The sequence below is a fragment of the Salvia splendens genome, chromosome 3 (assembly GCF_004379255.2).
Source record: "Salvia splendens isolate huo1 chromosome 3, SspV2, whole genome shotgun sequence".
Classification (NCBI taxonomy): domain Eukaryota; kingdom Viridiplantae; phylum Streptophyta; class Magnoliopsida; order Lamiales; family Lamiaceae; genus Salvia; species Salvia splendens.
The window spans coordinates 22817943-22842976 of NC_056034.1; the positions used below are offsets into that span (position 1 = coordinate 22817943).

Consider the following 25034-nt stretch of genomic DNA (forward strand, 5'->3'; position numbering starts at 1 on the left):
TATCAGTTCGGTTATTAACTAAAGCGATCGAATACCCATCCCTACTATAAATTGGTAAGTAGGCTCCACATTTCACTAACTCATTAATTCATATTTTATTATAAAACTAATATATAAAAATGAATTCAACTATCTTTTTTCACTAATTTTCCTTTATATTTTATGCGTCGAACTCAAATGAGACCACTAATTGAGATTTGGGGGAGTATTTATTTAAATACTATAAATTTCTCAATCAAGTTGATTTTTGTTATTTTTGAATATTTAAATAATATAAATATTATAAACAATTTATTTATTTTATTAGATTATTTTGAATTCTTAAAGAACATTAGGAATAGAAAATTAAAAGAGTGAATTTGCATTGGGTAGGACCAATCCAATATTTTTTGGGCCGGAAAATTGAAACCCAAATTACATACAGGTAGACTGTTTTAAAGTGCAAGGCTAGCTATGCTTAATGAATGAGTTCAGATTCAATTAAAGCGTAGTTTGTTTGGGATTAATAATATTCCATGGATTCCGTCAAAATATGATCATATGATATAATATGAGAATTAAGATAAAATTAGTAAAGTAAGAAAAAGATATATGTAATGAAAGTAGTGTTAATGACCAACGGGTTCTAACACAGTTGGCAGTGTGGAGCTGTGGTGACCTTGAGGTCATGAGTTCAAACCCCGCTACTCATTGGGTGACTTTCGGCCATAATTTGTAAGCCCGGTCGAGCAGGATTACGGGTAGCGGGAGGCTTTCGGCCTTAATCCGCAAGCCCGGTCGAATCGAATTTCGTCAAAGGCCGTTCGGCCAAACAAAAAAAAGTAGTGTTAATGGGATCCCCATTATTATTAGTGTTTTAATGAGATATAAATTATAAATAAATTGATGTATATGAGTAATAAATTAAGATAACTTTTCGAATATAAATGCCTATATTTTTATTGGATGAAAAAAATGCCCATGTTTTTGTTTTTATGGGATAGAGGGAGTATGTATATGAATTATAATTATTTGCATAAAAATTATTTTACGAAGCAAATTTAGAGCATCTGTAACGCGGCGGGCCGGGCCGCAAGTCGCGAGTCACGGCCCGTCCCATGCGTTACACAGAGGAGAGTCACTGCCCAGGCCGGTCCCGGGGCCGCGTTCCCGACCTGGGACGGCGTTGCACGGTGACGGGCCACAACTGGCGAGTCCCGGCCCAGCGTTACACGCTCCTCGGGCCGGGTCGCAACCGATTTTTATTTTTTATTTTTTTAAATTCGAAAATTTTTTCTATAAATACTACTCCATTTTCATACACATTCAACTTCGCACCAACGTTTTTCAGTATTGACGTTATGTTTTTATGTATTTTATTTTTAGTTTTAAAATTTATATGTTGTAATTTTGCAGTATTAGGTGAAATTAAATTTTCCGTGTTATAAATTTCCGGCGTTTTTTATTTTACGTTCAAAATAGGTTGGAGTTGTGAATAGTGTCATTTATTAGTTACGGCCTGCAGGGTTATAGCAGTTGGGGCCTGGGCCGCAACTGTAGAGGAATGATGACGTGAAGGGGACTTGGGGCCGGAAATGGGGACGGGGTTATTGATGCCCTTAAAACCCTGAAACTAAAACCAGAAAAACGCCCATGGTTTCTGCTCCTTTCAAACCACTTCCAAATTCTACAATAATTCGATGATGGAACGGCAACCTGCAAAGTATGAATCTATTTATCCAAATCTGTTTCTTATTCTGAAATTCATCACCACATTATTGAAATACTCTCTAATGGAATGTAGAATATTACTGTATCAAAAACACTGACTAAGTAGAGGGAATTCAAGTATTCCGGCGGCAATGGCCGTGTATCGGATTTTATGAAGTGCAATTCGATGGAAATGCCAGCACGGCGATCTAATTACTCTCTATTAAGCCAAAATCCCGACGAACCGTTGTATCCACAGCCACTATCCACAGCAGCCTTTGGTTGGGACGCGATTGATCAGAGAATGATTTCAGCGCCGCCGCAGAAGCAGTCGTGTGGGAGCAGCTTCGGTGAGAGCTCGTTATCGGGGGATTATTCGCTCTCCATCCCCGATGACGTCGGTATCAGTAGTAATTTGAGTGATGGAGTTGGCGAATTCAGGGCTTTAGGCTCTTCGAAAACCTGGGCTCAGCAGACGGAGGAGAGCTACCAGTTGCAGTTCGCTTTGGCTCTTCGTCTCTCGTCGGAGGCTACATGTGCTGATGATCCTAATTTTTTGCGTACTGTGCCTGACGAAGCCGTCTCCATTGCTTCTTCCGAGATTTCTCATCGATATTGGGTACAAAACTACTCAATTTTTTAAATTTGTTTTCCTATTACTCGACTGATGCTAATTTAGGACCGTTGAGGATTAGTATTAAGTTGTAGTATTAATTAATGTATAGTTTTCCTATCTTTTGTCAATTTTTCATTTGAAAGTTCTCCATCTTTTTAATTTATTCATTGGTTTGTATCAGATAAATGGTTGCTTGTCATACTTCGATCGAGTACCTGATGGATTTTACATGATTCATGGGATGAATCCATATGTTTGGACTGTGTGCTCTGATCATCAGGAAAGTGGCCGTATTCCTTCCCTTGAATCATTAAGGACCGTTGATCCTGCCTGTGTTTCTTCAGTTGAAGTGATTTCAGTAGATCGACGAGGTGATCCTAGCTTGAAAGAACTGCAGAATCGAACTAATGGCTTGTCATCTAGTTGCATCACCACAAAGGAAGTTGTTGAACAGCTAGCAAAGCTAGTTTGTAATCATATGGGGTGAGCTTATAAGTTCATTTTTCTGCATTTGAATGACCTCTTGTCTAATACTAATGTTATTCTCTTGCCTTCTGTAGGGATGCAGCGTCTAACGGGGAAGATAATTTGGTCACCCCTTGGAAAGAGTGCATTGATGAGTTAAAAGATTGCATGGGTTCAGTAGTTCTCCCTGTTGGCAGTCTGTCTATTGGACTTTGCCGACATCGCACACTGCTATTCAAAGTATGTGTTTATACCTTTTTATTTGAGATTATTTGGTAGGTTGCATTCATACACACTGTAATGAAGTTGTAATCCATTATAGAGATTGCATACAACAAATCCGAATAGTTCTGGCTTGCTACAATATACAGTTTGATCTCTCTCTCTCTGGGTCACAGTAGGGCTGCCCTATCTTTGAAAGGTAGGGGGATAGAAAATCCTAGCAAACCCACACCCACATTTGATAGCCAGCCATTGGTGAGGCATTAAAATCATTCATACACCTTTTTGTAATCCTCATTCTTCAGCCCTGAAAAAAAACATTAAACTTCAGTTGAATCTAATCCAGTTTCCCCGTTTTTCAGGAATATTAAAAAATTTTGTAATCCTCAACCCAAGCTTGTCCCAATCAAATGGTTCGCTGCATGCCTAAATGATTCCAGTGGCCATAATTTCAGGAGTATACTGATTTGTTCAAGGGCTGGGGTAATAGATGCCGCATACCAAAAAAACAGAGGAACAATGAAAGCTGAAAATATTCTTTTTATATTGCTTATAGTAGGGAATCCTCTATCATGAAACAGCTGTAGCTTCTTTCCCTATTCAAGGTTTTGCATGTTAGAAAACAACTCGTCTTTCCTTGTAAAATAAAGAAAATGAGAAGAGAAACATCTTTTTCGGACACCATACCTTTGAATTTAATCTGTTTCTGTGTGGTGCACTTTCAACTTAAGCTATAAGCAGTCTTCTGAATGAACTCTGTCGTGGCACGTTCTCTTTTGCTTAAAGGTGCCCTTTCAAAAAAGTTTGATGTTTCTGTTTGGCAGGTTTTAGCTGATGGTATTGGGTTACCATGTCGAATTGCAAGGGGGTGTAAATATTGTACTAGAGAAAATGCTTCGTCGTGCATTGTTCGCTTTGGGCTTGACAGGTATATATATATGAGGTTGCCATCACTCTCACATTGTTCGATGTAGAATGATTATAAGTTATGACTAATTCCATTATTCAACATGTGTAAAATCTGGATTAAGATATTTATTATTGTTCATTGCATCTGAATCAATTGTAAACACTGTCAATCGATGATTAGGAAAAAAGGAGTAGTAGTAGTAGTAGTACATAATATCCTAATATGAAGGGTTTTATCCTTTTATTTTGTATACTAGGATGGAGGAAGATAATATTTAACATAACATGATTTTGTAAGCTGATAGTTGTTTGAGTTTGATAGGAGCTGTTTATAGTCCTCTTGACATTACATTGTTCTTAATTTACAGGGACAATGGAAAATATGGCTAATACTATTCTTCTTAACATTTGATATATGTCTGTGACTCTGTTCTAACCATCAATTTTTGTTCTGATGCACAGGGAGTATCTTGTCGATTTAGTTGAGAAACCAGGGTGCTTATATGAGCCTGATTCCTTACTGAACGGTCCTTCTACTATCTCAATTACATCACCTTTACGCTTTCCACAATATAGGCAGGTGGAATCTCCAACTGATTTTAGGCTGCTGGCCAAACAGTTCTTCTCGGATATTCAGTTTCTTAATTCTGAATTCTGTGAGTTTTTAGCAGGTACTCCAATATCTTAGAATTGATATTTCTCTTTGTTCAGTTGTTGCATATCTGGAAGCCTTTGACTATTTGGTTGTAAATGGGTCGGTAGAGTCATATGAGAGCAGGACCATATTTCAGATCCTTGTCATACTCAAATATCATTGCAGAACCAAATTACTTTCTTATGTGATTCATTAAAATGGTAAGTACTATATGGTCATATCCAGAATGGATCCAGTTGTGGTTTTTGGATTAATTAGGAAACAAATATGACCTCCTAGATTCATTCACTTTATGCTATTTCCTGATTCCTCAGGTTTTTCTCAACACTCATCTTTTCTCCAAACATGATGTTGAACTAATTCATGCAACCTTGCTCTTTCGGTACCTTTCTTTGGTTCAAAACCTCTACTTTGTGGAGACACTCATTTTCAGTAATTGATAATTGTTTATCTGTAGCATAAATGATCTTGCTTTTTTTGTTTCATTGACTTGAAACTTCTAAGCAAAAAAATGTTTTTTTTTGGTGATAGCTGGAACTGTTAATAAGGGAGGTACTGACAACTCCATGCATCATAAACAATCAGAGGGGAACTACATGGATAGGAGCAGCTGCCCACCGAGCTCAACCTCTCATGAGGAGATTTCTATCACACCACAATATGCCACAAATTCTTGGATCAAGGTTCACGGTCAAGGCCAATTGCTTTCCAGACCATCCGACTTTCAGGAAGTTATGAGCTCCTCAAATACATTCTCAGAATCGATCCCTGAGAAGCTTCTTCCCCAATCAGGGCATGGAAATGCTCAAGTTCTTCCCTTCTTGAATCCAAGAATAGAAACAAGCAAAAATTCAAGGTTTGGTGAAGGAGGTCAATTATTCCCATCTAAATCAAGGGAATATACCTTCTATGTGGATGATCTAAACATTCCATGGAGTGATCTTGTTGTAAAGGAGATAATTGGGGCAGGTATAGTTTTTTGGTCGTTCTTAAAAAATTGGTTAGGATATACTCCCTCCGTCCCCGAATAAGAGTCGCTAATTTCCTTTTTGGGCCGTCCCCCATTAAGAGTCACTCTTCATTTTTACCATAAATGGTAGTAGGTCCCACATTCCACTAACTCACTCCACTCACATTTTATTATAAAATCAATATAAAAAAGTGAGTCCACATTCCACTAACTTTTTCAACCAACTCTTCTTTACATTTCTTAAAACTCGTGCCCGGTCAAACAATGACTCCTATTAGGGGACGGAGGGAGTACTATTTTTTAACAGTCGTGTTTTTGAGAAACTAGTACTTAGATCTTCTATATTATGTGCATGACAATATGTATATCTGATCTCTTACAGGTTCATTCGGAACAGTTCATCGTGCTGAGTGGAATGGATGTGTAAGTGACCTATCTTTTTATTTTTTCTGATATGTTACAGGTATCTGGTCAGCTTGACCTTGAATGAGCCATTGTCACCTCAATTAGACATCCATTATCTTTCCGATCGGGCTATTTTCTGGGAAGCCTAGGGTTTTCAAATGGTTTCATAACAATCTATAGATGGGAAGTAGCCAAGACCATAAATTGAAGGGCTTCGTCACTTTTCATTAACATGAGGAGAAATATTGACTCTCAAGACAAGTTAACTGAAATGCATGTCTAAGGACTCGACACTTCTTTGCGACTGAGGTGTCTTGATCTGGCCCAAGAAGGCTGCCTTAAGGAATAAAAGCATCTAGAGACAGTTCTCTTGAGCAGTAGATACTGAAGACTGGATGTTATAGACTTTTTAATATCAGGAATTTTCAGAAGCCTCTACTACCACATTGTTGAAATATGAATATTTTGTATCACCTTATATTGTACTTTTGCCTTGATTTTACAAGAGTGGGTGCCTTTCCAGGATGTTGCTGTGAAAATTCTCATGGAACAAGACTTTCATGCAGAGCGATTCAAAGAGTTTATACGAGAGGTAAGTTTGTCCTATGCGATCATCCTTTGGCTTATACTACATTTTTATTTTAGATGTCTTGTTGCTTCTGTTAGGTGGCAATTATGAAACGACTGAGGCATCCAAATATTGTGCTTTTTATGGGTGCGGTAACAGAACCACCTAACTTGTCTATAGTTACAGAATATTTGTCAAGGTATTTTTTGTCAATTTCAAATGCCCCTTAATATACTACTATCGTAGTTACCCTACAAATTATAACTTTGTATTTAACCTTTTTCTTTCAGAGGTAGTCTTTACAGACTTTTGCATAAACCTGGTGCAAGAGAGGTACTAGATGAGAAACGCCGTCTGAGCATGGCTTATGATGTGGTATTAACCAAAGTCCCATGCCAAGCTATTTTCGGGGCCAATCATGAATTATTCTTAACATTCTGATTTCTTCAATTACCCTCCTGTACAGGCAAAAGGGATGAACTATCTTCACAAACGCAATCCTCCGGTTGTTCATCGAGACCTAAAATCTCCTAATCTTTTAGTTGATAAAAAGTATACTGTGAAGGTAAGAGGAGATCTTCAGCATGTATATGCACCTTGTCTTTAGGTAGACATTCATTTTATGAAGCTATTCTAATCTTGACTGTACACTACCCTGACAAGTAAGCTGGAATTTCTTTTTTTTTTTTGGGAAAATAAGTAGTATTTGATTTCCACTGCATAATGCATATCATGGTGTACATAGATCGTTTCTGTAGCAGATCCTAATATTCAGCTGTCTGAGTATATTTCTCTGTAACAATGACAAATGAATAGCCGTATTCTGACAATCCATCATTAACTATACCAAGCCTCTTTGCATGAATGAAACCGAACGTGAAAGTATTTTTGCTCCTCTCAATAGCTGTTGCATTCCTGTGATCATAACTTCATTTTATATTGATAAGTTTTTCATTTGAATTGTATATGACCTTGTTCATATTTAACTGACTACATTAGATGACCTTTATTTTTTATATTCTCTCTTTTTAGTTCCTTAATAGTGGATTGTCTCAATCAGGTCTGTGATTTTGGTCTTTCCCGTTTAAAAGCAAACACATTTCTTTCATCCAAGTCTGCTGCTGGAACTGTAAGTTTAGTTGCTCATATATAATTTTCGGATACCTTTGTCTGCATTTTCCTCTCATTGTAAAAAACTTCATTCATTTCACATATAGCCTGAGTGGATGGCACCTGAAGTGCTCCGTGATGAACCATCGAATGAAAAATCAGATGTATACAGTTTTGGTGTTATTTTGTGGGAGCTGGCAACATTGCAGCAACCTTGGGGTAACCTGAAGCCTGCACAGGTTGGTCAGTTTGCTTTGCATTCAGGGATAAAGCATCATATGATACACACTGTATAACCAATCTTTAAAAATAGTTTTACTTTCTGTTTCGTTGGTCGCCCCAGACTTCTTATTCCTAAGTTGTACATCACGCAAATTTCCGATACTGATACCTAAATTGTTCTCCTGGTGAATTTTTCCTTTTTGGGATTGCTTGTGTACAAACTTGTTTTACTAACACCCAATGCAACTGTCATATTATATGGTTTATTGGATTACTGTGCAGGGTTATTTGAGCATGGATGATGTTTTTGTATTTTAATAACTGTAGGTTGTGGCAGCTGTTGGTTTTAAAGGAAAAAGGCTTGAAATTCCCCGAGATGTGAATCCTGAAGTAGCAGCCATTATCGAGGCTTGCTGGGCCAAGTGAGTTTTTATCCAGTTGAAGTATATTAGTTGTGATTTGGGAATGTTTCTGGTTTATATAATGGCACATGGATTCGGCGTTACATGCAAATCTGAGATTATTCCAATGTTCCGATGTTATATCCAAATAAGTCAAATGAATTTGGTCAGATATGCTCCATTCAATGCGAATTATATTCCACTCTGTCAGTCAGTCTTGTTTGTTCAAAGGCATTTTCACTACTTTTACTTGAATGCACATTTTATTGGCTTCAATTTTAGCACAAGAGTGTTTCTTGACAAATCACTTTTTAGTGTTGAATCCTAGAGTTGGAACATAGTAATCTTTACTCACTTTGATCTCTAAATATGCAGGGAATCCTGGAAAAGACCCTCCTTTTCCAGTATCATGGAATCATTGAGACCATTCATTAAGAACTCAGCACTAACTCAGCCAGGTTCTGCTGAAATGCCTTTGCTGATGTGAAATTGCATGAATCGAGGAAACTTGGTTCGATTTCAGATTCATATAATGTAAGGTTTGTCTGTCTACAACCTCCTCTTATTTGCCTAGCATTTGAGGGTTTTCATCTTAACCAAAAATAGTTAATCATTCAAGTTTTCTTTATAATTTTGGTTTCTTTTGCAGGACCCAATGTAAATATATAATTTTGGTTTCTTTTTTTGGCTGTGTAATTGTCAATGCCAATTGGCAAATGTATGTATTGAATATTAAGTTAAGACAACAAAATGTATAATAAAACATATGTTGGTTTAGGGTCTATTGTTAATAGGAGATTCTTCATCCAACCATTCCTTGATGTCTGAACATCCTTCAAGCTGCATTGACCCTATTTCCGAAACATCTAAAAGCCCACTCTCAGCCCCTAAATCCGGTGCGTCGTAGTAATTGCTAACCTAACCCCACGGATCACCAGCTTCCAGACCCATGCTCCACGCGTCTCCTGCTATCGAGAATCCAGGAACACCATTCTCCATCACTACATTCTGCGGAGAAGAGGTAAAATGCTTGTCGGCTGGGGGGTTGATGGCACCAACCGAGTCATCCTTCTTCGGGGCATGGATGAGTTCATCTTCCCCGATCTGGTGCAGTGATGGTTGATCAGAGCTGGGTTTCACAACAAAACACAGAGCTCGGTCTGATGTTTCACAAACTTTCTCATTGTTCTAGAGGATGAAGGAATGCTCGAGTTGATCAATCTCGCGAGGAAAGAGATCATCTGCTTGTGTCTCGTCTCTGCTGCCTCGAGCTTCTCCTTCACCACTTGCATATGCTGAACCGTAAGGCGCTGCTCGTTCTGCAATCCCATCACCTCCTCTATCATTAGCCGTCTCTCTCTCCTCAACTCTCTAATCTCAGCTTGCCATGCGGTAGATGGCCCCTCGAGCCGGTGATGTGATTTCCGTCTCTGTATCGTCTTCTGTTGATGCCTCTGCCCTTGTACAAATCCTCCATTCCTAAACTCCCATTTATCCGAGTCTATTTTTCGAAATCCCTGCACATTTTTATTATTATTTATATCTCTCACTACACAGATCAAAAAACAAACTCATTTCATCATGCACAACTCAAATACAAACAAGCATGCTCAACACATACACAAAAAAATGTCGAGTTCATTAGATTAGAAATCCTACCTGCCACTGTTTCCTGGGTCCTATGCAACGATTTAGCACTCCATCGCCAAAAAAATTTTGAATCCAAACTCGGAGAAGAATGCAGTATTTTACAACCCGATACAAAAACTTTACAAATTACAGAGCAACCTAGCCCATTTACTATTACAATTTTGCTAAAGCGAACATACAATCATGAATCCTCACAAAAAAAGAAAAAAAAAACAGCAAAACATTCTCAAAACTAAAAAAAAGATAGTACCCACATAAGTATGAAGCTGACGAACGAAGCTGGAGAAATTCCTTGGCAAAATCAGCCTCGCGAACACCACACCACACCACAAAGCTCTTGCCTTTGTCTCCCCACGATATTATTCTATCCAGCGATGGATCATACGTCTTCGACAGAAACGGAGGAATCGGCGTCTCGTGCAGCGCTTCCATCGGTTTCGGAGACGCAGGCGGCGAGCCCGGGATTTGAATGTTGTGAACGCCAATTGAATTTTTTTTTTTTTTTTTTTTTTTTTTGAGTGATGGCACAGAAGAAAATGGAATATGAATGATTGATAAGTCGTATTCTAGGCCTTGGTTACGGGTCAGTATGATGTGCTTAATTGATTATATTTGCAAAACCGTTGTTTAAAGTGTGCAGGTTAAGCATTCTAGCCAGTAGGGAAGTTTCGGAATGTTCAGGTGAAGGAGGCGCCAGCATGATCTCATACTGATCAGTATTCGTGCTAAAACGGCTTGAGATGGAGAAGACGGATAGCTGGGACGGATTACCCACAATTAAGGGCAAAGAAGTCAAATTGCAACGAGGATTTACCCTAAAATCAAGGGTAGCCTCCCTATAAAAGGAAGCCAAATTGGAGAGAGAGATAGAGACACATTCACTCATTCACCACCATCTTTAGGTAGAAAGTTTTCTCGGTAGTTTCAGTCTTTCAGACGTGTCCCGCTTCTTGCCTCGCCGTAGCCATGATCACTTGACGTTCAGATGTTCCCAGAATTCCAGTCATCGTCCATTCCAGCCAGCAAGATCGTAGTTTAGAGTCTCATCGCCCGGAGTGGCAAAACACTTTTACATTGCTTTCGTAGTTTTAAATTTCTCGCTTTCCTTACGTTGGATCTTGTTTGCCTTTGGATATTTTCTGCTTTTGAAGCACTTTGTTGAAGATCCGAACGTGTTTATGCTATGAAGTTGATTTCCGTTTCGTTTATTGTGGTGTTTCTTTATTCCCTTGCCTAGTTAGCTTAGATCTAAAGTTTCTCGGTGTTTAAAGTGCTGAATCTCTCAATTCCGTTTACGTAACAAATTTCTTTAGGATAGATAAACAAGTACTGTTTGATCGGAAAGTAGATCGTTGCATGCAAAGCTTAGTTTTAATTTCTGAATCGTTCTTTCATGTTGACCAGTATGCAGAAGTCCAGTTTCAGTGTTTGATTTCAGATTTGATTTCTTAGTTTTGGATCTGTGTTTGTGAGTTGTTAATCTGAGTTTTCCGTGTTTGAATCTGGAATTGTTATCTGAATTTTGGAAGTGTTTGTTGAAGAAGATGATGTCTATTTCAATTGGAGGGGACCACTTACTTTTCGAGATGCTTTTGCTTTTGTCCTTCACTTTTAGTTAAGCCCTGTCAGCCTAGTCATCAAACTTCCACTACACTCTGAATATTCTGTTTAGCCCAAAATAGAAACACGTACCTTCCAAATATTTTCTGTTACAAAATTGTCTCCCCATTCCACGTACACAGTTACATTCCAAATGTTTTCCTTACCGTCTGACCAGTAGAACACCTCCTTTAAGTTCCAGCCTAGGTAGAAACTCAACCCAAGCGTGGTAGCTAACCAAATCTTCCAATTGTCACCGCGGTAGTTTAAGAACGCACCATCTCTGTGGGATTCGACCCTTACCACCACTATACTGATCAGTAGAAGTGGGTTGAGGAATCTTTGAAACCAAGGTCTAGGTTAGTTAGGATCTCTATCCTGATCAGTAGGATATATCCTTGCTTGAACGACACCTACGCACCTAGGTCCTTTCAAATGGCGCCGTTGCCGGGGATGGATAGCGTTATTTGCAATTACTGTGAGTGATACTTCGGTGTATATATTGTGCATAACCTTTCTTTTTTTCTTTTCTTTTCAGTTTATGAGAAGCAGTTCGGCTCCTGACCAGTGGAGGCCGAAGATACTTCAGCGAGGATCGATACTCGTAACCACTCGATCCGGGTTGTCGACGGCTTTATCTGACTTAGGTTCGAGTAGCGACGAAGAGCAATACAACATAGAAGGACCAATACCAGAGGAGATACCACTGTTGGAAGGCATTCCAGTTCAGATGGCCGCCAACGGAGATGAGGATCCAGAGATCGGTACCCTTAACGCGCATACCGAGGGAGAACCATCGCAAGCCATAGTCGTCACTCCAGGGCAAACCGCCTGCGATGTGAAGCCTCATGTGATCGCGATTCTGCCTACATACTGTGGGAAGAGCTATGAAGGGCCGTATGAGTTTCCGCATGAGTTTTGTAAAATTTGTAGGGCGCAGAGGAGACCAGCAGGAGCGAATGAGGATGATTATAGGTTGAAGGCCTTGCCATTTGTGCTCAAGGGGGAAGCCAACACCTGGTTCATGCGCCTGCCCCCCAACTCCATTGAGACTTGGGCCGATTTCAAATCAGCATTCCTAGGCGAGTTTTTCCCGTCATCAAAGATAAGCGCGCTGAAAAGGGAAATAACTAATGTGAAGCAAGGGTATGATCCCTTGAGCGATTATTGGGCAAGATACATGGGTCTTTTGGAATCATGTCCCAACCATCGCATGGCGGACATTGAAGTGCATCATACTTTCTACGAAGGTATGAACGCGGTAACCAAGGATCTAGCAAATTCATCGTCAGGAGGAAGCTTCACACAATTACGGGTCAGCGAAGCGAAGAGAGTCCTAAGGAAGCTACTGAATGCAAAGAAAGAGTATGACCATTCAAGGGAAGGATACAACCGAGAGCGGGCTGCTGTTGTCTCGTCTACTGATCAGGAAAATAAACTGGAGCAGAAAATGGCCTTGAAGATGGATGAGCTGAAGAAGTCACTTCTGAGTGCGATCGAGAAAAGCACCCCACCACCTCCCCCAGCTGGGAATTACAAAGGTGCAGAACAGGGAAATCAAGGACCGAACTATGAACAGCCTAGTGACTACCTGAATATGGAACAGGTCAATGCTGCGGGGTACTTCAATTCCAGTGGGCATTGGATTCAGGGTAGACAACGGGATGCACCATGGAGGGATCATCCAAACTTTCGATGGGGAGACGGGGGCCAAAATCAGAACCAAGGACAGAACTAGTATAACCCCAATCCAAACCAAAACCCTAACCGTGGACTAGCAAACCCAGACTACCAGCCCAACTGGTCAGGAAGAAACCAACAAACCCAAAATCAAAGCCCACAAAGCCAAAACCCGAATCCTGTTTATGTACCACCCCACCAGAGAAACTTCCACAGTTTCCAAAATCAGCCAAATCATGCACCCCAACACCATCAGAACCAAAATCAGTTTCAAGCCCAGCACCAGAATCAATATCCTCAAGATCAGTACGTCCCTCCTGCCCAGTATAACCAATACCCGCCTAATCAAGGCCAGCAAAACTTCCAGAACTATCAACACCAAGGGCCGAATCATTTCCAAAATCCGAACAGGCCAAGGAGGTCCGTTGAGGACATGATGGGTGAAATGCTAGCGTCACAACAGAGCATCAAAGGAGACTTGCAATCCCATAACGAGGTCGTGCAGGGGATGCAAAATGCCCAGAAAGAACATAAGGCGAACATGGATATGATGAATAGGCAGTTAGCCCAACTGGCCAGTTCGGTGGGGGATTTGAAGGGAAATGCAGGTAAACTCCCATCTACAGTCCAAATGCCCGACAAGGCAAATGTGAGTAAGGTTACGTTGCGGACCGGAACTACTTATGACGCGCCTCAACCCAAACGACCTAGTGGAGGATCTAACGGAACGAAGATAGGAGGCGATACCGTTTCAGCGGAAGAACTAGGGAGGCCTATGCCTCAGATGCAGGATCCATTCTTCTTGGATGCTACACCAATTGTAGGAGATGAACCCGAAACCCTACTGACCAGGAAGGAACCTCATCGAGAGGAAGAGCCCAGAATGGAAGCCCAGACTCAGGAACTACCCCGGAAAGACTCCAAGAAGGTTGCTAAGGGACAAGTAGATGAGAAAAAAGGGGAGAAACCATTCCCATTCCGATTTGTTACAAAGAGGAAGAAAGAAAACCCGGTTGACTATTTGTCGATTTTTGGGAAGTTGGATGTCACCATACCATTTCTCCAAGCCGTGAAACTACCCCATCTTGGGAAATTCATAAAGGACTTCATAGCCGGGAGAGCCCAGAAAGATGGCAAGATTATGGTGGAAGGGATAGCGTCAGCAATAGTGCAAGAGACGTTACCACCCAAGAGAGCCGACCCATGTATGTTTACCTTACCAATAACTGTTGGAGATGTGAAGGTCGAACATGCAATGTGTGATTTGGGGGCGTCTATAAATGTCATGCCATTGTCTATCTATAACCGGTTGAAGGGAGTGAGGCTGTCAAGCACTAGAGTATTGATCCAACTGGCTGATAGGTCGTGCATAAGTCCGGAGGGAGTTTTAGAGGATGTATTAGTTAGAGTGCATGATTTTACATACCCTGCTGGTTTTTATGTGATCAAAATGAGTGAGCATGAAGCGAGGGAGTCTAGTGGAGTCTTGTTAGGAAGACCATTTTTGAGAACGGCCAAGACGATCGTGGATATGGCTGAGGGGACTATTTGCATTGATTTTCATGGGGAGAAGTTTACCTTTGATATAAACGATGCCATGAAGAAACCTATTGATTCTGAAAATCTATGCTATGTTGATGTGATTGACCCTTTAGTCCAAGATTTTCTTGAGACCGAACTATTGCAGGAGAGACTCCAGGCTTTAGATGTTTATGAACAGGCTGACGTAGAAGCTGCTGCATGGTGTGATCTGATCAGTAGCCAGGGGTTGACCGATGAAGAAATTGAAGGAGCAATCAAGGATTTTTGTCAAAAGTCGGAGTTCATAGGAGCCGCAGGGGCTCAGCTACCAGTCAGTATAGAAGAACCATCAGAAGGAGATTTAGAAAAAGGGGAAGAGTCTGAGAAAAACCCCCTAACCGAAGACACACTTCCACCCCAAGTTGAGCTGAAGAAGTTACCCTCGAATTTGAAGTATGCCTTCCTCGGAGGTGAGAACTCCTATCCAGTGATCATCAGCAGCAGCCTTACGAAGGAACAAGAAGCTAGGCTACTGACCGTGCTGAGCAAGAACAAGAAGGCGATTGGATGGAGTCTTACAGATTTAGTTGGAATTAGCCCCGACGTCTGCATGCACCATATTAGGCTGGAAGAGGGAGCAAAGGCACATCGAGATGCCCAAAGGAAAGTAAACCCTAACATGCGAGAGGAAATATTGAAGGAAATCTTGAAGTTGTTGTCGCTAGGGATTATCTATTCAGTGCCAGACAGTGAGTGGGTCAGCCCGATCCACATGGTTCCAAAGAAGTCGGGAATCCAAGTCGTCCAAAATGAGAGGAATGAGCTGATCCCAACGAGGCTAGTCACGGGTTGGCGAATGTGCATCGATTACCGCAAGCTGAACAATGCAACAAGGAAGGATCACTTCCCTCTGCCTTTTATCGACCAGATGTTGGAGCGACTCGCTGGGAAGAAGTACTTTTGCTTCTTGGATGGGTACAACGGATATTTCCAAATCTACGTGGATCCTGAAGACCAGGATAAGACCACCTTCACTTGCCCATTCGGAACTTATGCATACCGGCGCATGCCTTTCGGCCTATGCAACGCTCCAGGTACGTTTCAACGTTGCATGATGAGCATATTTTCTGATTTGATTGAGGATTGCATAGAGATATTCATGGATGACTTTACGGTCTACGGAGACTCGTTCGATTCTTGCCTTCATCATTTGGATATAGTTCTTGAGAGATGTCAAGCGAAGAGTTTGGTTTTGAACTTTGAGAAGTGCCATTTTATGGTCACCGAAGGGATTGTTCTGGGACACGTGGTCTCGGAAAGGGGAATCCAGGTGGATCGAGCAAAGGTGGACGTTATATCTAAATTACCGTTCCCTACTGATCAGAAGGGGATTAGGGGTTTTCTGGGGCATGCCGGATTTTATCGACGATTTATTAAGGATTTCTCCAAAATCGCCCAACCCCTTACCAGGCTACTTCAAAATGACGTGGAGTTCGTTTTTGATGAGCAATGCAAGGCTGCTTTCAATCTTCTCAAGGAAAAGCTGATATCCGCACCTATCATACGGGCTCCTGACTGGGACCATCCTTTCGAAGTAATGTGCGACGCCAGCGACTTTGCGGTAGGGGCCGTGCTGGGTCAGAAGATCGATGGGAAGAGGTACGTAATTTTTTATGCGTCCAAGACTTTGAATCAAGCCCAGCGGAATTACGATACCACTGAAAAGGAGATGCTGGCAGTGGTGTATTCTTTCGAGAAGTTCCGGCCATATGTGTTGGGATCCAAGGTCATAGTATATACTGACCATGCAGCCATTAAGTATCTGATTGCCAAGAAGGAATCCAAACCACGCTTGATCCGATGGGTACTCTTGTTACAAGAATTTGATTGGGAGGTGGAAGATAAGAGAGGAGTCGAGAACAAGGTGGCAGACCATTTGAGCAGAATAATGCAAGATGGAAACAGTGACGAAGTGCATGATAAGTTTCCAGAGGAACATTTATGTGAGGTGATTTTTGCGCCCAGGAAAATTGATTGGGAAGAAGTGTACAAACTTACTGGTCAGAATGATACAGCAAAAGGAAAGGAGAAGGTAGGGCAGGAGGTGCATTCCTGACTGGGAGCAGCGGGATGTTCTAACCCACTGCCATTCGTTAGCATGCGGAGGACATTTCGGATCCAAGAAGACGGCAAGGAAGATTATGGATAGCGGCTTTTATTGGCCAACACTCAACAAAGATGCGTACGAGTTCTGCAGAAGTTGCGAGCGTTGCCAACTGACCGGTGGAATATCTGCCCGGGACGAAATGCCGCAGGTACCCATAATAGTTTGCGAGCTATTCGACATATGGGGAATGGATTTCATGGGGCCTTTTCCTTCGTCCTATGGCAATCTGTATATCCTAGTCGCGGTAGATTACATCTCCAAATGGGTAGAAGCCAAGGCCACAAGTACGTGTGAAGCAAAGGAGGTGGCCAAGTTCTTAAAGAGTCATATCTTCAGCCGGTTCGGAGTTCCAAGGGCGATCATATCAGATCAAGGTACACACTTCTGTAATCGCACAATTGAAGCCTTAATGAAGAAATACGGTGTGCACCATAGACTTTCCAGCCCGTACCATCCGCAAGCCAATGGTCAAGCGGAGATCTCTAACCGTGAGATAAAGAAGATTTTGGAGAAGACTGTGAACACTTCGAGGAAAGACTGGAGTGTGAGGTTAGAGGATGCTCTCTGGGCGTATCGAACAGCCTACAAAACCCCCATAGGCATGTCCCCTTACCGGATCATTTTTGGGAAGATGTGCCATTTACCGGTTGGGATCGAGCATCGAGCATACTGGGCAGTACAGAAAGTGAATATGGATGCTACAGCCTGCGAAGAGGAAAGGAAGCTGCAGCTGCAGGAGCTTGAGGAACTTAGATTGGAGTCATTCGACTCAGCCATGTGGTACAAGGAGCGAACCAAACTGTGGCATGATCGAAATCTGAGAACTAAGGAGCTCCACGTTGGCCAGAAAGTACTACTCTTCCAGTCAAGATTGAAGCTTATGCCAGGGAAACTCAAGTCCAAATGGACAGGACCTTACATCATAACTGCACTCAGATCCAATGGAGCAGTAGAAATTTCAGGGAGTTTTCCTAACTCGGAACCTTTCATAGTAAATGGACATAGGTTGAAAATATTCAGGGAGAATAGCGAAGTGGGTGTAGTGGATGAAATTCCACTGCAAACACTTGCATCGGTTTCATACTGATCAGTAAGATAGGAATTTGGAATTCCACATGGCTAGTTCCATTTTGATAATTTTCTGCGTATACTGGCCAAGTAGGATTCCAAATTACCCAAGAAAGGTGTAAATATTGTAAATACGTAATTAGTCTTTGCATGTCAGATAATTTCTAAGAAAATCCAAAAATATTTTCGGGCCTTAAATTTAATTTGGAGTACACATTGACCAAGAGACTACCTATTTGGTGCTATTTCAATTCTAATTTAAGAGCCCATTTGAATTATTTCCCTTATTAGGCAAGTAATGGTAGGTTTCGAGAAAAGACGAAATTTTGAATTAAGACTTATGCAGCTTTTGCAGGGTGGCAGCGGCAGGAGTGGCGTGGAGCAGAGAGAGTAGACGCGATAGCCAATCAGGGGCCAGCATTCCTAACCGCCTTCCGTCCAAGCGTCGCGACCGGCAACTCCCTATAGCCGGTTGTAACCACCTGCAACTGCTATCTCTCGCCTAAATTAAACGACCGTCCCAAACTTTATCCCTCACAAACCCTCATTTTCAAATTCCCTTTTTTTTCAAGAGATATTATCCCATACTCTCTCAAGAAAGCGTAAATCACAAACCCTCATTTTCTTCCATTTTCTCCCAGATATCAAGACCAAATTCCACTCTTTACAAGCCCTAATTTTCAGCCATGGGGAAGAAAGCATTTGCTACCAAAATCAAACCGCCCTCAAAGAAAACCAGTGAGGAAGGAAACCTTGAAATACCACCACCACTAAACCCACAACGTCCCGCGCCAACACAACAAGCCCCGCCGATGGTCTCTCTGGATGCAATGGCGGAGTTTCTCCGATTGCAGGATCCGAATAGGAATTGGGCAGCGGAGTTAGAGTATTTTAACCAAGGGAGTGGAGCCGGAGCAACTCATGCGGCAACCATGCCAGTAACCACTACGCAACCCTTGACCCCTATTTCATCTACATTGCCGATTCCGTCGATGATTCCCCAAGAAAGCAACCCCCCAACTGAAGCCGAAATGACAGAGACGGAAGGAATTTTTCCGACGACCCAGGAAGCCGAACTTGAGGATCTCGAGGCCATTGCGGCTTATTATGCCTCTGATGAAGAAGAAAGAGCGGAAAGGCTGAGAAGGGAGCAACAAGACCAGGAAGGGGGAGAAGGAATTGAGGAGACGCCAGAAGTGGAAGCGGTTCGCCAAGAAGTAATTAGGGAGGAGATCGACCTGAATAAGTCGGCCCAAAAGCGCGGCCTCATGACGGAAACGGAGTTTGAATCAATAGTGGAAGAGGTGAATCGCAGGGAAGATACTGCTCTAATGGCTGAGGGTCTAGACCTCGCATTGAAGGCAGTAGGAGAGGATGAACAAGCTTTTACAGAACCCATACCGAAGGATAAGGCATCCCAGTCAGTAGGGGAAGAGGAGAGGGAAGAACAGAGTGAAGAGAAAGGGCCAGAGCCAGTTGATACCCAAGTGGAAGCAGGGGATGATCGAATACAAGTAGATGAGGAGAGACCAACCGTAGACACTCAAGTACCGGAAGCTGTGGCGCCTCCCGTCTTAAAACCCCACCCAGTGAAGCGGCAATTGGTTCTGAAGGTGCGGGTATCTCAGCGATGCCTGGGTAAAAGAGCAGCCAGCAAGGCCAAGACAAGCACGGCTGAGAACCCAGTAGAGATCGAGAGCGAGGAAGAACAAGCCACTCCAACGAAGGCAGGGGGGTGAACCTGCACAGCCTACTGCTCAGGAGGAAGAAGCACAATATCAGCGAGCCAGAAAGAGGAAAGGGAAGGCTCCAATCCAGAAGAAAGCAGTAACAAAGAGGTCCAGGGCAGCAAACACAGGAATTGTGATTACCGAAGCTTCTCAGAGGATCCCATCGAGCCGGCAAGAGCAGAGTGATAGTGAGTATGAGATTAGTGAGGAGTCTGCATCGGATAGTGATGAGTCCGTGGAAGAGGAGGAATATGGGGAACAGTCGCTCCCAGGTGATCACCGAGAGCTTGTCCACCCACCAGTGGAGAGGCTCCGATATAGAAGATGGACCATGGATTTCACAAATGAGATCACCGAGGAGATGAAACTCTTCGAGAAGCAGAAACTGAAGGATACCTTCGAGAGTCTGGACGATGGCAGCAAGGAAATTAAGTGCGGCAAGGTAATACACTACCCTTCTCTGGATGAACTAGGTGTTCGTGACCAATTCCTTGCTTATATAAATGCTTTGGGTTTTGAGTGGCTACTGCAAAATGGGGATCCACGTATCAGTGTGAGATTAGCGAAGGAGTTCTTCACTACCTTTCGGTTTAAGGTGACAACGGACCTGGATGAAGTGTCTATTAGTTTTAGATTGTTTGCGGCAGAGTTTAGTATGAACTTGATAGAGTGGACATGTCGGATGGGCATGTGTACATTGGAAGAAGCGATCAGTTCTGAGTGGAGAGACAGGGAGAGGGGTATCCCTCGTAGGCACGTGGATTTTGATCAACAGGAGGCCTGGGCTGAACTTACTCACCCCGGCGCTGGAGAATTCGCGTCCACTGTTTCCCGTTCCATCCATTTCAATGATCCAGTTCTGCGACTAATACAGCTCCACCTTGATGCCAACCTGCTGGGCCAATCTAACTCAGCCGTCCGCACTTCAATGACGGAGGTGTATCTCCTTTGGTGCGCAAGACAGGGACGCAAGCTGCATCTTGGATTTTGGACGGCATATCAGTGCCACTTGATCGCTACGCACCCTGCCAGAAACCTCACTCTTTGCCATATTTTGGGAGCTTTCGTAGGCAACAACCTCATTATCACTGAGGCTGAAGACTTGTCTCCGCTGCCCATGGTGCGGCCACCGGGATTATTCGACATACCTTACTTCGTTAGGACAAATGCGGTCTACATGAGGGTGGGACGACCGCAATTTTATGCAATGGGTGAGGAAGCCACGGCAGGAGGAAGAGTCGCGTTATTGGAAAGGACGGTTACTGAATTGGCGGAGGAGAACAGCCAGATGAGGGCAGAAATGATCCGATTGGCATCAGTAGTGGAACGGGTGTTGAAGGAATCTGCGGAGCAGAGGATACTGACCCAGAGGCAAGCGTCTATGGAAGTGATCGTGACTAATTTAGGATAGGAGAACCACAAGATACAGACGGAGATTAATAGGATGTTGTCCATGATCGACAATATCCTAGAGGAGGTGAGCCATCAGAGGGCGGCTGAAGCTATGAGAGTAAGGGGCAGTGTAACCCAGGATACCGGACCAAGCGGCCATGCTGGCCAGGATGTTGAACCACAAGTCCCAGAGACCGTAGTGAAGGAGCAAGAGGAAGAGAAAGCCGAGGTGCCGGCAACTGCCGAGGAGCCGGCAAAGGATGATGAGAACCAAGCTGGAATGGAGACAGACCAACCGGAGGACCAACCGATAGAACGACCTGCACCACCTGCCCCACGAAGGAGCAGGAGACTCCGATAGACCCCCCCCTACTGACCAAGTTAGTTTTTCTTTTTAAGTTTCAGTTTTCTTTTAACTTTTCGTATTGTTGTTATGAGTTGGTTTTTGTTTAGGTAGTATAATTTGTGTTGTGCGCAAACCCCACTTCATAACACTTAGCCTATTCCATAGTCTAAGTGTGAGAAGTTAAGGGTTTGTTTCTTTGGAGCATGCTTTCTTTGTTTTCGATGTCGCATGCATGTTAGCTCACACTTAGCCCATTGCATGGTCTAAGTGTGAGGAGTTTGTATATATGTGTTTGTGGTTATGTTTTGTTGATCTCTGTATAGGTGATAAAACCTCTCTCACTTAGCCTATTCCATAGTCTAAGTGTGAGAAGTTTTTGTTTTAGTTTTGCTGTTTGTTGTCTGTGTGCCATCGTACTGGCCATTACCTTTTCCACTTCACAGCCTTATCTGAGGGCAGACACTTGTGAAGTGAGAGGGGGACGCAATGGCCAGTAGGATGTATGTATATATGTGTAGTCTTTGTGTTTGTGCTTTTGTTTTGTTTTGTTAGGTCTAGTTTTATGTTGTGTGTGATTGGGCTTAAAACTCAACCGTCTTGAGCTGAAGGTGAGGGGAATTGAGGGAGATAGGACATGCTGGAAAACCTAAACCATCCCCGTTAGTACCTCCTAGTCAGGATAGATGAGGTGAGTATGAGAGAAAAGCCCATACTTAGAGCCAAACACGAAAGCCCTCTAAAAATGTGAGTTATAAGCCTTAAAGTGGAACCACTTTCCACATATATTGGAAAGAAAAGAGAGGCTGCCACAATTCGCCTAGGGTGAAGTGATCACGGGTAGCAAATACTGAAGGCAAGTAGGAACCCCCCCCCCATTTAAAAAAAAAAAAAAAAAAAACCGCCTTTAGAACCCTTTCTTCTTAACCTTTTATATACCCAGATAAACACCCCAGCCGACTGGGACTGTGTAAGGCATGAAACAAATGGAGCTTACTGGCCAGGAAGAAGTGCGGAAAAGCAGAAGAACCAGCTGGGCGAAAAAGTTAGAAGAAAATCGACCAGGGAGTCATTCCCAGTCCAAAAAAGAGAAGAAGGAATAAGGGTGGCGAAGCCACGAAGGAACGAAAAAAAAAAAAAAAAGAGGGAACCGAGAAAATGAAGAAAATGGTCAGAAAGATTTGACCACAAAAAAAGAGATGAATGAAGGAATAAGGGTGGCGAAGCCACAAGATGCTACTGACCAGTGGAGACCAAAGCCAGAAGCGTCAACTAAAGAAAGCAACTGATCAGAAGCCTAATATACACAGTCTCCCCCCCGCATAAATAAAAATAGAAATTTTGAACCTTAGAGCCTTAGGAACATCCACCGAAAACATTACAAGCCAACAACCCCGTTACAAGCCTATAAGTCCTTCAGTAGCCGCTCGTGGAATCTAAGTCCGAAGCAATTGTGGTGAGCATAATGAGAGAATGCAGTCCTAACATTCCTGGTGAGGTATGAGTGACTGAGCGAACCTAGTGTTGGGCCGAGAGTGTGGGCGATCTTGACAAACAGATATACTGACTGGAAGAGAAAAGGGGGGTGGCAGAAGTTCAAGGCTGTCTAAGGCCGGATTGCACCTGATCCAGAGGGGAGGGATGGTTGAAAATATAGCCCGATCTATGTGTTTTCAGTCTTTTATGATGTTTCTCTGTGTTTGTTTGTGTTTTTTCTTTGCGTCATAGTTTAGAGTCTAAGTTAGGTAGAGTCGGTCAGGGGAGTAACCAGGCTAGAATTCGACTTATTCTTTTCTTTGTTTGTTCTTCACGCTTGAGGACAAGCATGTGGTAAGTGTGAGCAGTTTGATAAGTCGTATTCTAGGCCTTGGTTACGGGTCAGTATGATGTGCTTAATTGATTATATTTGCAAAACAGTTGTTTAAAGTGTGCAGGTTAAGCATTCTAGCCAGTAGGGAAGTTTCGGAATGTTCAGGTGAAGGAGGCGCCAGCATGATCTCATACTGATCAGTATTCGTGCTAAAACGGCTTGAGATGGAGAAGACGGATAGCTGGGACGGATTACCCACAATTAAGGGCAAAGAAGTCAAATTGCAACGAGGATTTACCCTAAAATCAAGGGTAGCCTCCCTATAAAAGGAAGCCAAATTGGAGAGAGAGATAGAGACACATTCACTCATTCACCACCATCTTTAGGTAGAAAGTTTTCTCGGTAGTTTCAGTCTTTCAGCCGTGTCCCGCTTCTTGCCTCGCCGTAGCCATGATCACTTGACGTTCAGATGTTCCCAGAATTCCAGTCATCGTCCATTCCAGCCAGCAAGATCGTAGTTTAGAGTCTCATCGCCCGGAGTGGCAAAACACTTTTACATTGCTTTCGTAGTTTTAAATTTCTCGCTTTCCTTACGTTGGATCTTGTTTGCCTTTGGATATTTTCTGCTTTTGAAGCACTTTGTTGAAGATCCGAACGTGTTTATGCTATGAAGTTGATTTCCGTTTCGTTTATTGTGGTGTTTCTTTATTCCCTTGCCTAGTTAGCTTAGATCTAAAGTTTCTCGGTGTTTAAAGTGCTGAATCTCTCAATTCCGTTTACGTAACAATTTCTTTAGGATAGATAAACAAGTACTGTTTGATCGGAAAGTAGATCGTTGCATGCAAAGCTTAGTTTTAATTTCTGAATCGTTCTTTCATGTTGACCAGTATGCAGAAGTCCAGTTTCAGTGTTTGATTTCAGATTTGATTTCTTAGTTTTGGATCTGTGTTTGTGAGTTGTTAATCTGAGTTTTCCGTGTTTGAATCTGGAATTGTTATCTGAATTTTGGAAGTGTTTGTTGAAGAAGATGATGTCTATTTCAATTGGAGGGGACCACTTACTTTTCGAGATGCTTTTGCTTTTGTCCTTCACTTTTAGTTAAGCCCTGTCAGCCTAGTCATCAAACTTCCACTACACTCTGAATATTCTGTTTAGCCCAAAATAGAAACCCGTACCTTCCAAATATTTTCTGTTACAAAATTGTCTCCCCATTCCACGTACACAGTTACATTCCAATGTTTTCCTTACCGTCTGACCAGTAGAACACCTCCTTTAAGTTCCAGCCTAGGTAGAAACTCAACCCAAGCGTGGTAGCTAACCAAATCTTTCCAATTGTCACCGCGGTAGTTTAAGAACGCACCATCTCTGTAGGATTCGACCCTTACAACCACTATACTGATCAGTAGAAGTGGGTTGAGGAATCTTTGAAACCAAGGTCTAGGTTAGTTAGGATCTCTATCCTGATCAGTAGGATATATCCTTGCTTGAACGACACCTACGCACCTAGGTCCTTTCAATGATCTTTAATTGAAGTGAAATGAAGATGATGGTTATATGTATAGGTATTGGTGGCATAACTAGTAAGGTCATCCACAATAGGAATAGCCCAGCAATAGCCCAGCCATAGCCCAGCCATTGCCACATCAGCAGCACTAAAAATCCTCCTACCACATTATCAAAACAAGCAAATAGCCCAGCAATAGCTCAGTCATAGCCTAGCCACTAATATCCACATCACTATTAACAAATATATACAAAATGAAATAATTAACAATCACACAATATGCGAAATTTAATTTACGAGACATATACGGGAAAAGTTTAATAATACTATTAAAATTT

General features: G+C 42.4%; 1 protein-coding gene across 5 annotated transcripts; it reads left to right on the plus strand.

Moving 5' to 3' along the window:
* Window positions 1-1634: 1634 nt before the first annotated feature.
* On the plus strand, window positions 1635-9009 carry LOC121795489 (serine/threonine-protein kinase CTR1-like). Of its 5 annotated transcripts, XR_006049478.1 has the most exons (17): window positions 1635-1702; window positions 1784-2308; window positions 2487-2788; window positions 2866-3010; window positions 3817-3920; window positions 4364-4572; window positions 5088-5525; window positions 5909-5949; window positions 6455-6523; window positions 6598-6698; window positions 6790-6874; window positions 6966-7064; window positions 7560-7628; window positions 7717-7848; window positions 8159-8253; window positions 8608-8771; window positions 8882-9009. XR_006049478.1 is itself a non-coding variant. In XM_042194032.1 (16 exons), the coding sequence occupies exons 1-15, from the start codon at window positions 1862-1864 to the stop codon at window positions 8717-8719; spliced, it is 2448 nt and encodes an 815-aa protein (XP_042049966.1). In that variant the 5' UTR covers window positions 1643-1861; the 3' UTR covers window positions 8720-8766; window positions 8882-9009. The 5 variants fall into 5 exon arrangements, 2 of the variants coding, with proteins under 2 accessions (XP_042049966.1, XP_042049965.1); XR_006049477.1 differs by having other exon boundaries at window positions 1643-2308; XM_042194032.1 differs by having other exon boundaries at window positions 1643-2308; window positions 8608-8766.
* The last annotated feature ends 16025 nt before the right edge of the window (window positions 9010-25034 follow it).